The sequence below is a fragment of the Octopus sinensis genome, linkage group LG26 (genome assembly GCF_006345805.1).
Source record: "Octopus sinensis linkage group LG26, ASM634580v1, whole genome shotgun sequence".
NCBI lineage: Eukaryota > Metazoa > Mollusca > Cephalopoda > Octopoda > Octopodidae > Octopus > Octopus sinensis.
The window spans coordinates 1,654,348-1,666,847 of record NC_043022.1 but is presented as its reverse complement, the minus strand read 5'-3'; the positions used below and the strand labels follow the sequence as shown (position 1 = coordinate 1,666,847).

The 12,500-nt window shown below is 39.9% G+C and overlaps 1 protein-coding gene across 2 annotated transcripts in view; it reads left to right on the top strand.

Annotated features, from left to right (window-relative positions):
• LOC115224723 (septin-2) overlaps positions 1-12,500 on the top strand; it is a 119,083-nt gene that overhangs the window by 99,117 nt on the left and 7,466 nt on the right. For both annotated transcript variants that reach the window (XM_029795591.2, XM_036513773.1), the window contains exons 5-10: positions 2,101-2,235; positions 3,817-3,934; positions 6,905-7,006; positions 7,761-7,906; positions 10,129-10,215; positions 12,362-12,443. In XM_029795591.2, the coding sequence (XP_029651451.1) occupies positions 2,101-2,235; positions 3,817-3,934; positions 6,905-7,006; positions 7,761-7,906; positions 10,129-10,215; positions 12,362-12,443 (670 nt within the window). The remainder of the gene's footprint in view (positions 1-2,100; positions 2,236-3,816; positions 3,935-6,904; positions 7,007-7,760; positions 7,907-10,128; positions 10,216-12,361; positions 12,444-12,500) is intronic.

The window sequence follows — 12,500 nt, the reverse complement described above, 5'->3', positions numbered from 1 at the left end:
ACTTTTTACTGATGTCCAGACTATTGAACACCTCAAAAATCATTTTAAAACGTATATTTTTTTTTTTTGCTCACCTAACCCTTATCATTCAGATTACTCTGTCAGTTATAACGCTGACATCTATTCACATTGGGAGTTTGATGCTGTGGTTGTTTATTTTGATAACAGCATTGTAGGGTAGGTGGGAGAGGCCTGATTTGGCCAGTTTGGCCATAAAACAGGTAAAGCTTAGTTACTTACATTGTTTTGAATTAATCATGCTTTCATTTAAGTTCATCTCTACAAATTCTTGCCAGTACTAATTTTGTTACAACGTTTCATATCTGAGACACCAGATGTAAACAAACGAGATTAAAGATGAAAAAAACCCATTTTCCCATCTTCTATGTTTCTTTATATCTGACGTCTCAGATACGAAACATCATAACAAAACCAGTTCTGGTTTTAATTTCTGTATAAAATCTGCAGAGATGACCTTAGCACATGATTTAAGTGCACTGCTAACACAGTAGGACACAGTATTGACTTATAAAAACATTTAATCTATCTCGTAGTATAATACGGTCGCATAACAAAATACTGTGAACCTACAAGTCATTAATTTTGCATTCTCTCACAGCTTTGAGTGTTTGATGGTGTGGTTGTTTATTTTCATAATGACCTTGTCGGGTAGATGCGAGAGGCCAAATCTGGCCAGTTTGGACATAAAACAGGTAGGATATTCAGGCTGGATACGGCTGGTTTAAATGCTAAGGGGTTAAGGAATTACATTCCTGGAAAAGACTGTTCGAAACTAGATCTTTTCGAATGGCAATTTGCCAAGCATCCATCATCCGGATTGACTGGAGATAATGATGTTATCTTTAATAAAAACAGGCTGTTCATTCCTGAACCTTATCGTATCAAAGGTTTCTTCTTTTTTTTTTCCTACAATTCATAATACTCGCACATGGCTGTACAACAAACACCGAAGAATGGAAGGGTTTGTGTTTGGTGGCCTAATCTTAGTAGAGATACTGAAGAATTTGTCAGATCCTGTGACGTGTGTGCTAAAATCAGATTTGAAAGCATTCCTTGACTGATAAGTGGTCTGAGTGCAGAGCCCCTTCTAAAGATTGTCGAAGGACCTGAGCTACAATATGGAAAAGAAACTGGAAATGTATTTAGTCTTTTCTTATCAGATTTCCATTGAAATAAACATGTGTTATTTCAGCTATATATATATATATATATATATATATATATATATATGTATATATATATATACACACACACATTTTGTCTTTTACTTGTTTCAGTCATTAGACTATGGCCATGCTGGGGCACCACCTTGAAAGCTTCTAAGTCGAATGAACCGACCCCACTACTTATTTTCTTGTTAACCCTGGTACTTGTACTATTGGTCTCTTTTTGCTGCGCCACTAAGTTATGGGAATGTAAACACACAGACATCGGTTGTCAAGCACACACATAAATGTATATATATATATATATATGTATATGTATATATATATATATATATATATATATATATATACATACGCACAATGGGTTTCTTTCAGTTTCTGCCTACCGAATCCACTCACAAGGCTTTGGTTGGTCCAGGGCTATTGAAGAAGTTATTTCCCCAAGGTGCCACACACTGGGACTGAACCCAGAGCCATTCAGTCGAAAAGCAAGCTTCTTACCACACAGCCATGCCTGCGCCTAGATAGACATATATATATATACACACACACACACACTTTTTATCTTTTACTCGTTTCAGTCATTAGACTGGCCATGCTGGGGCACTGCCTTCAAGAATTTTTCGTTGAATGATCCAACTCAAGCACTTAAGTCAATAAATTAAATACCAGTTACGCACTGGGGTCAATGTAATCGATATAATCCCATTGTCTGTCCTTGTTTGTCCCCTTGTGGGCAATAAAGAAATAAGAAACTGGAATGTGTTGATGACAATCAGTCAAGATGTAGCATTTCTGCAAATGAAGTGAAGGATGTTTTACCAAACCCTGTGAAGAATATTTGTTAGTCACTTTTATTCATTAGTCTTTTTCATGTTATTCATTAGTCATTTTTTCCTTCTTATCGTTTTAGTTTCACGCCAATTATTGAATATATTGATGAACAATTTGAGCGCTACCTCCACGACGAAAGTGGTCTAAACAGACGGCATATCATCGACAACAGAGTTCACTGTTGTTTCTACTTCATCAATCCATCTAGTCATGGGTGAGTGACCGTTGCTTTCTTATATGTTTTGTTATTTTAATTTTTAAAATTATTTATTTACCCTTTTACCATCCAGATTACTCTGTCAAATGTGTTGTTGTTTTATTGTTGTTTGTTCCTTCTTGAGCCATGCCTGGCTCATTAGGGCCGGTTTCCCAGTTTCCTTGGCGTATAGGTTCCCTACCTGGACGGGACGCCAGTCGGTCGCAGGTGAGCTGCAAGATGCAGGAGGAAAGAGTGAGAGAAAGTTGTGGCAAAAGAGTCAGAAGTCTCGCCATTACCTTCTGCCGGAACCATGTGCAGCTTAGGTGTTTCACTCATAAACACACATCACCCGGGGTCGATTTGTTCAATTAAAGGTGGTGCTCCAGCATGGCTGCAGTCAAATGACCGAAACAAATAAAAGAATACATCTACAATGCACAAAATATTTTAATTTATTTTTTTATACAATTCCTTTGGGGGTGGGGTCTTGCACTTATCTTGGAAATCATTACTAGGGTGGCGATGGTAGAATTATCATCATGCCAGACAGAATGTTAACAGCATTTTTTACAGTTTTTTTTATATTCTGATCTCAAATCCTGCAGAGATAAACTTAGCCTTTTGTTCTTTGGAGGGTTGATAGAATGCCATCAAGTCCCGAGATCAGTGTAACTCCCTAAAAAAAACATTACTGGTCTTGTGCTAAAATTATTATTATAATTATTATAAGGCAAAAAGCTGGCAGAATCATTAGCACACCAGACACAATGCTTAGCAGCATTTTGTTTGTCTTTGCATTCAGGGTTCAAATCCATTGCAGTCAACTTGGCCTTTTGGGGTTGATGAAATAGGTACCTGTTAAACAGTGGGGTCAATAGCACCTTCCCCCAAAATTGATTCAGTCAATGGAACAACTCGCTCAAGAGATTAATGTGCAAGTGGCTGAGCACTCCACAGACGCGCTTACCCCTTCACGTAGTTCTCAGGGAGATTCAGCGTGACACAGTGTGACAAGGCTGGCCCCTTGAACTACAGGTACTACTGTATTTTGCCAGCTGAGTGAACTGGAGCATCATGAAAGACTTGCTCAAGGACACAGTGTGCCACCAGGAATCGAACTCATGGTTTTACTATCATGAGCTGAATACCCTAACCACTAAGCCACGTGCCTTCATTATTGGTAGTAGTACTAGTCTTATCATAATTATTACCTCTGCCTTAACGAAGGTGGAGGTATTGTTTTCAGTTGTGTTTGTTCATCCGTGGACATCTCAAGAACCACTGGATGGATTCGGATGAAACTTTCAGGGATGTTTGGCCTCGTGACTGGCACAAACTGATTAGATTTTGGGATCAATCCAGTACCAGACAAGGATCCTGGATTATTTTTCCTGCTTTTTTTACTTAACTTTTGAGAGTAGTCAGGTTCATTTTTAGTATTCTCGTTTGTGAGAGAAGTCAAGTTTATTTCAGATATTCTCATTTTAAAAATCATCTCTGGCTAATTGTTGAGAAGACGTTGGTGTTGCCTTGGCAGAGGTTTGCACTCTCTGAGTGCTTCTGTTATTTATTGTTGTTGTTGTTGTTGTCTTTCAGCCTGAAACCTTTGGATATTTCATTCATGAAAGCTGTTCACCACAAAGTCAACATTGTCCCAGTCCTCGCCAAGGCTGACACACTCACCAAAAAAGAAGTCTTGAATCTAAAGAGAAAAGTAAGTTGTTTTCGGATTTAAAAGAACAAAAAGAAATAATTGGATGTAATTTAGTTGCTTTGATGGGTTGCCAGCAGAAATATTAAAAGCTTTTGATTGTCAATGAAGGAAGGACTAAAAATATGTCGGGACTGTTGCTATATTAAGAAAGCTAAAGTCTGCAGAGTGAAACCACTTGGCACAGACTGACCGTGAACTCTGTCATGCATGGACCATTGAGTTTTAATGTTCCGGCTCACATCCGTTGTTTGTAACAAAGCTTGGAAGTAAAGTGTGTTGAGTGTGGTTGTCTCACCACATCACAGAGGTTCCGTCAGTGATTGTGGCAGAGAAAATATGTGTGTGTGTGTGTGTGTGTGTATGTATGTTGGGAGAGACATGATTTGAAGGTTGTTACAGCCAAGGATCTTTCCAAAAATCAAAAAATCCCACTTGAAAGAAGGGAAAAAAAAGATTTTCAAGATGTCGAGGAAATCCAGAAGAATGCAACAAGGCAGCTGCTCTTCCAAAAAAAGGAGTTCCAGGAATGCTTCCTTCAGTGGGAGCACTGCTGGATAAAAAGTGTGTGGCTTCAAAATGGGATTACTTCAAAGGAGATTCAATGCTGAATTGAAATGTGTTGTGGGTTTTTTTTATAGCACCAATCCTGATGATACATATTTTGATCAGATCTTGTATAAACCTTATGTACATCTCTCTCTCTCTATCTATATAATGTAGAAGGTTGGAAAGGAACACATGAGCTGATATGTATAAGGAAAATAAGACAAGGTAGAAAATGCTGAAATAATTTTACCATGAAGAACATTTTAGTACCGGTTTCAGTCTTTGCAACTTTTTGAACTAAGAGTAAAGCATGAAAGACAATTAAATTGTGGAAAAATTAACTAAAATGTTTTTTTAAAATATTTCCATAGTTTTCAAATGCAAGGGACATTTTCCTTTTTTCAGTCTTGTAGATTCCTTCCTCTCTTTCGTCCAATCTTTCCATCCAGCCCTCCACTTCACTTCCACTATCTCCAACACCTCTGTCTCCTTCCTCGACATTTCGGTTAGCATTCTTCACTCCACTCTTACCACCTCCATTCACTACAAACACACACTCACACTCATACCTCAACTTCTCTTCCTCCCACCCAGAACACACCAAGCTTTCCATCCCCTATTCCCAATTCCTCCGTCTACGTAGGCTCTGTAGTGACGACCATGACTTTGAGACTCAGTCTCAACGTATGGCTCACCACTTCACCCTACGTGGATACCCCCTCACCACTATCCACACCGCCCTTGCCAGAGCACGGTCCGTGGACCGTGTATGCTCTCTCCCCGAACCCGCCCTGTAGTCTCCCGCCTCCCTTTTCCCCTCACTTACCACCCCACGACCCTACGTCTCCAACGCACCATTCTTCGAGCTTTCCGTCATCTCCAGTCCGACCCGTCCATTCAAACCTCTTCCCTAACCGACCCCTCCCCTCTTTCAAACGAGCCCACAACATTCGAGACCTTTTGGTCCATAGCTCCTTCCCTGACCCTACCTCCCAACCCGGCTCGTTCCCCTGCTCCCGCCCACGTTGCCGCACTTGCCCTTACCTCTCCAACACCACCCGCCTCACTAGCACCCACCATCGACCCTATCCAATCATCCACTCCTTCACCTGCACCTCCAGCAATATTATCTATTGCATCTCTTGCTCTCTCTGCAATTCCTTGTACATCGGACAAACGGGACGCCGCTTGGCTGACCGGTTCGCGGAACACCTTCGTGACATCCACCTTGCGAACGACACACCGGTCTCACGCCATTTCCGCTCCACCGGTCACTCCTTGCAACACCTATCTGTGTTCGGTTGTCCTTACACAGAGGCCATCCGGATTCCCGTTTGCGCCGTGAACAGGAATTAATCTTCTCTCTTCGCTCTTATACGCCATTTGGTCTCAACTCTCCCCCTCCTCACCTATCCTCTCTCCCCCGACCCTACTTCTTCAGTCCTCATCCTTTCACCCTACTCCCCTTCCCTTCTTCCCTCTTTCTCCCTCATTCCCCTTCCCTCTGCTCCCCACTCCCTCTCTCCCCTTCTCTCTCCCCCTCTTTCCTCCTTCATCCCCTCATCCCCTTCTTCTCCCCCATCCTCTCCTCCCCTCCCCTTCTCTCCCCCCTCTTCTCCCCTCCCCTCTTCTCCTCACTACACCACATGACTTTACACATCACATCACATATGATGTGCCTACTAATACACACCAACTAATACATACTAATACGTACTAATACATACTAATACTTACACCAACCCTATACATACACACGTCCAGACCCCGCATACGCACTTATACTCTCTCACACACACACACACACACCTATACATACCAATACGTACTAATACATACTAATACATACACCAACCCCATACATACGCACGTCCAGACCAATCTTACGCACTAATACTCTCTCATACACACACACACACCCTTATACATACTAATACATACACCAACCCTATACATACACACATCCAGACCCCTCCCACGCACTTTTAGCTGGTCCCTCAACCATTTTATCAACCCTATTATCTCCCCTTATTTCGCTCTCGCGTCTCATGTTTGATCTTTGACCTCTGGCCGAAATCAGATCGCCATGTTGATTCGTTAGCTACTGCACGCATTTTTTTTCTCTCCTTCTTTCTGTGTTTTTCTCTCTCTGTGTATCTTTCTGTTGAAGAGCGTAGGCTCGAAACGTTAAAGACTTGTTTTATTTATATTTCCTGAGCGCCATACTAATACAATTGTTCGTTTGTTTTCCACCTGGCCTCGTCTTTTGTTTATTTTCATAAAGCTTCCCGTATTATATATATATATATATATATATATATATATGAGACACAAACATGTCTCTATAGATGAGTGTGTGTGTGTGTGTGTTTCAGCCTAGCCACACATGTATATTTGATATTCTTTATTTTTTGTCTGCTGCAGATAATGGACCAAATCGATGAATACGGAATCAACATCTACCCCCTCCCAGACTGTGACTCTGACGAAGATGATGATTACAAAGAGCAATGTCGGCAGTTGAAAGTAATTCTACTCAACCTCTCTCTCTCTCATCTCTCTCTCTCTCTCTCTCTCTTCTCTCACTCTCTCATCACAGACTCTCTTTTAGACAAACTCTTCATCAGTTTCCCTGAAGTTACTTTTTCTGTCAGACCTGATGGATGCATTTCTATTGGCCAAGTCGTTAGTGCATTGGTGCATTGGGGTCAGTGCACTAACGACTTGATCATAAGATCATGCATGCATCAACTCCTGATCAGTTTTGGTGGGGTATGTTGTGCCCTTAAGCAAGAGACTTCACGTCACATTGCTTCAGGCCACTCAACCGGAAATGAATACCAGCTGACCACTGGTCTAGTTTTCTCTCTTCCTCTTTGCTTCTCTTTCTCATGCTAAAATACTAAGCATCATACATCATCCAGTGTGCTGTAGCCACCAAGGGCCATTGACAACCTACTTTTTGCAAGAATTTGGGGCTAATTGTCCATGAGGGGTCCACTTTGCTATAGATGTAACACATTTTCAGCTGCGAGGCCTTGCACAACATGAAATGAGGTTCCTAACCAAAGAACACAAGTTGGGAATCAAACTCATAACAGGCATATATATATATATATATATATATATATATACTTTTACATGTTTACATGGGGTAAATGGTTAAAAGTAGAACCATTAAAAACTATTTTCATATTTTTTCTTTGGGGTGTGGGTCACTTCTCCCCTTGTGTGCCAAGTGGCTGATTTGATTTGTATTTGCGATGTGGTTGTTTTACAGGAAGCAGTGCCTTTTGCTGTTGTTGGTTCAAGTGAATCTTTCGAGGTGAATGGGAAAAAGGTGCGAGGTCGGCGTTACCCGTGGGGAGTTGTGGAGGTCGAAAACCCCGATCACTGTGATTTTATTAAACTAAGGACAATGTTGATGTAAGTATTCTCTCTTTCCCTTCAACTCTCTCGTATGAATGTATGTGGTGTGTGTGTATATATATATATAGATATATATATATATATATATATATATATATATATATATACATACACACAGGAGAACCTCAGTTCTCGAACAACTCTGATCACAAATAAATCGTGCTTTACCTCCTTTCTTTCTGATATTCATTTAATACAGCAGAACCTCGGTTTACAAACGCCTCCGATTGTGAATAAATTATGCTTTATATATATATATATATATATATATATATATATGAGCAAGGTTGTTGCCAGTGCCACCTGTGCAGGTGGCACGTAAAAAGCACCATTTGAGCATGGCCGTTGCCAGTACCGCCTGACTGGCCCTTGTGCCGGTGGTATGTAATAGCACCAACTACACTCTCGGAGTGGTTGGCATTAGGAAGGGCATCCAGGTGTAGAAACTTTGCCAGATCAGATTGGAGCCTGGTGCAGCTATCTGGTTCACCAGTCCTCAATCAGACCGTGCAACCCATGCTAGCATGGAAAGCAGACGTTAAACAATGATGATGATGATATATAAAGCATGATTTATTTGCGATCAGAGTTGTTCGAAAACCGAGGTACTACTGTATATATAATCTTCTATCTATCTGTCTCTCTCTCTCTCTCTCTCCTTTACTCTCTGTCTCTCTATTATATACACATACAGGGTGGCCCAAACCTAGGTTTACGGTAATTACGTAGGCACTTAAAATTTCTTTTAAAAGGTTTCATTACATTTAAATCTCTATCTTACAATTAACTCAGTTAGCATAGAATAATGGTTTCATATCTATTTTTATAATTAAGATCTGGACTGTTTATATATGAATGCGAAAGAGATAATTGAATCACTGTAAACCTACTTCTGGGCCACCCTGTATATATGTATACACACACACACACACACAATCTTTTTGTCCTTCTCTCTATTCCTCTCTCTTTCTCCCTTGATCTCTCTATCTCTCCATCTCTTTGTGTTTAGTATTTAATCTTCCCAATCCATTTGAAACAGCAATTACACTACAATATCTCCCATGTAGTTTTCTCTAATCTGTGGTCATCTTACAGCCACGGGCTGACCTGTAATTTCCTAATTAAAACACTGCTATATTTAATTAGTCAAATCAAACAATTAGTCTTTAAATGACTTGATTGCCTTCATTAAGGTAAATTATTTCACTTCCCCCACCTATTTTCCCCTCCCCCATTCAACAGCAATGCATGTGGGATACGTTTGTAAATATTGCATGGATGTTCACACAACTTCATGCCCTTCCTGACTCTCACAACCCTACAGGATCATAAGGTATGGCTTATCTCAGGTTTTCTACGGTGTATAAGCAACCTGCAGTGCAATAATCCCTGCTGCCTGTATTAAGGCTAAGTTTTACAGGTGGATGCCTTTCCTGTCACTAACTCTTACCCTTTGCTTCGAATAAGATGTTTTTCATTCCTCTTGCCCTCAAAGATGCTGAGCTTGACCAGTGCTCTGCAACCGCTTTCCACTTGTGGTTCACTTATATTGTTTTCCAAATTTGGCGCCACACCTGAACTAAAAATATAACCAAAAGAATAGGCAAAAAAAAATTATATTCAGGTTATACTGTGGCACACCTTGCATCGTCTTGTGTCACACCAGTGTGCCATGGCATTCTGGTTGCGACGCACTGAACTAGAAGACGGTTTATTAGCAGGGGCTGCTTGTCGGTCTCAGGATTAACTTGTGTCCTTCCTGAAACCAGCCCCTAAACACCAGTTTATTTTCCAACACTCAATTCTCCGTTGTATTCTTTTATAAGCTTAGTACTTATTCTATTAGTCTCTTTTGCCAAACTGCTAAGTTACAGGGACATAAACACCAACATTGGCTGTCAAACAATGGTCGTGGGAAAAACACACACACGCAAATAAATACATACACACACACGCAAATACATACATACATACACACACACATACAATAGACACACACATACACGCATGCACAAGGTGCCACGCAATGGGACTGAACCCAGAACTAAGAGGTTGGGAAGCAGGCTCCTTACCACACATGCCTGTTCTGGACCTTTTTCTTTTTTTTAAAAAAATGATAGTGTGAGGATTCATCATCATTTAATATTTGTAACCTTTGACATTTGTTGTTTTTTAATTTTTATTTTTTCCCCTCTTCCTTCCTATTTGAATCTCTTCAGCACACATATGCAGGACCTGCAAGAGGTAACACAAGAAATACATTACGAAAACTTCCGAGCTGAGAAGTTGGCCGGTGGCAAAGTAGTGTGAGTATTATTCGCGTTCGTTTTCCGTCTCCTTCGACTGTAACTTCGAAGTATGTCTGGACGTAGTTTGCCATGATATTTACATGGAAGTAGTGAGAAATCAATAAAATAAAAATCTTGGATGTTAAATGGTCTGCGGAGGATGGAAGAGAACAAGACTTTAGGATTTTGTGACTGTTTCAATTAAGTTAGAAAATAATGAATTTAGTGAAATAATTTTTTCATTATTATTATTAAGTTTATTGAGGCTGGTATCCAAAGGATGAATATTGAGCATCAAAACAAAGTCTGTGGACATTATTTACATTCGACGGATATTTGTCCTCATCTTGTTTGTTGTTAACACAACGTTTCAGCTGATATACCCTCCAGCCTTCATCAGGTGTGTTGGGGAAATTTCGAAGGTATTTTTTGATGATGATGATGATGATGTTGTTGTTGTTGTCGCCGTCGTCGTCGTTGTTGAGCTCACTGCCTGGAATCAAACTCAGAATCTTGGGGTTAGTAGCCCACGCTCTTAACCACTACTTGAAGAAGGCTGGAGGGTATATCAACCAAAACATTAACAACAAACAAGATGAGGACAAATATCTGTCGAATGTAAATAATGTACACAATTCCTCATCTCTTAAATATAGAACTGAAAAGTCTGTGGATTTCAACAGAAATATGGCAAGAAAAAGATTGAAGCGATCTAAATTAAAACATTCCAGAAAAATTTTGTCAATTTATTTACCAAACACCAACTTAATAATAATGACAAAGTTCTATATTTAAGAGATGAGAAATGTGCCTATGGGCATATAGCTTTCTAGTTAAGAGCACGAGCTACTAACCCTAAGATTCTGAGTTCGATTCCAGGCAGTGACCTGAATAATAATAATAATAATATCGGAAAATACCTTAGGAACGAGAACCCAGGTTCGAAATTTCCCCAAGAAACCTGATGAAGGCTGGAGAGTATATCAGCCGAAACGTTGTGTTAACAACAAACAAGATGAGGACCAATATCCATCAGATGTAAAGGTTATTTTCCTAAATTCTTTGTTATTATAAAAATTAATTGAAATAAAAGGCAAAGCATTTCGACAGAAATATGGTGACAAAAGTGTTTAATGTTTGTTCAGTAAATAACACCAACTGTTTGATTGGGATTTGTCAATCTTCTGGAACTTGTTTGAGGGGAGATAACTTTGATATCACAACTAGAAGCAAACTACATCCTCCACTGCTACACTAGCATCACCACCACGACCACAGAACAAAGATCGTGACACCTTAAATAATGTACTTTTACCCTTACAGAATCTGGATTATCCTGGATAGAAATGAGGTTGGCATTGACTTATGGGAGAAATTGGATTTTTGTCTTCTAGGGTATATTGTTAGTTTTTAAAACTTCTGCATTTCAACCAGCCATTATCTGGCCCAAATATTGTGTGTACTTGATGTTCACACGAGCCAGGTTTGGCCTCTCACACCTACTCTACAATGTCACTCTAAAAATAAAAATCGTCACATCAGCGAAATCTCAAAGCGACAAGATAACACTTGATTAATTCAAAATGATGTGAATCAATATGAATTTCATATGACAGAGTAATTTGAATGCTGAAGGGTTTTAACACTTGCAGGGCTTCTGTCGGTCAGTCGGTCAGTCGATGTTGACCTTCCATTTGCACAAGTGTGTGCAGGCCTTGACCAAATATTTTGAGCAAGACTGACAGTTACCCATATATATTCAAGTATCTCCTCTCCATGGCACTGATGTTCAGCAAAGGGAAATAATGTCAACTTGGGCCAACACCCCAAGCCATGTCAATGAAATTAGCTTGACAAATTGGTATGAAAGGTTATTGGATGGAATGCAGCTGGGATTTAAAGGTCCAGTCTTGTTGCACTGGTCCCAGCTGAGAAATACATTATGGATACATGTGTCTGTGGAATACTCGGCCACTAAGATGCTAATTTAGTGAGCAAGTAGTTGATTGAACAAATTAATATTTGTCATTGAAACTGACATCCATTTTAGTTGACTTTTAAGATCAGAACCACCCCACGCATTACTGTCTTGGAGTCCCTAGGGCTCCTTATCCAGTTGACCGCTACTGCTTAATTTTATTTGTTTTGTTTTCTTTCATTTCAGTAAACAACGAACCAGTCGAAGTGGTGTGCAACAGCCAGAAGCCACTGATCGTGAACAAGCTTTAATGGAGAAAGAGGCTGAGGTAAGAGAAATTGTTTGATATTGTGTGTCTCTAACATATACACATATATATACATAT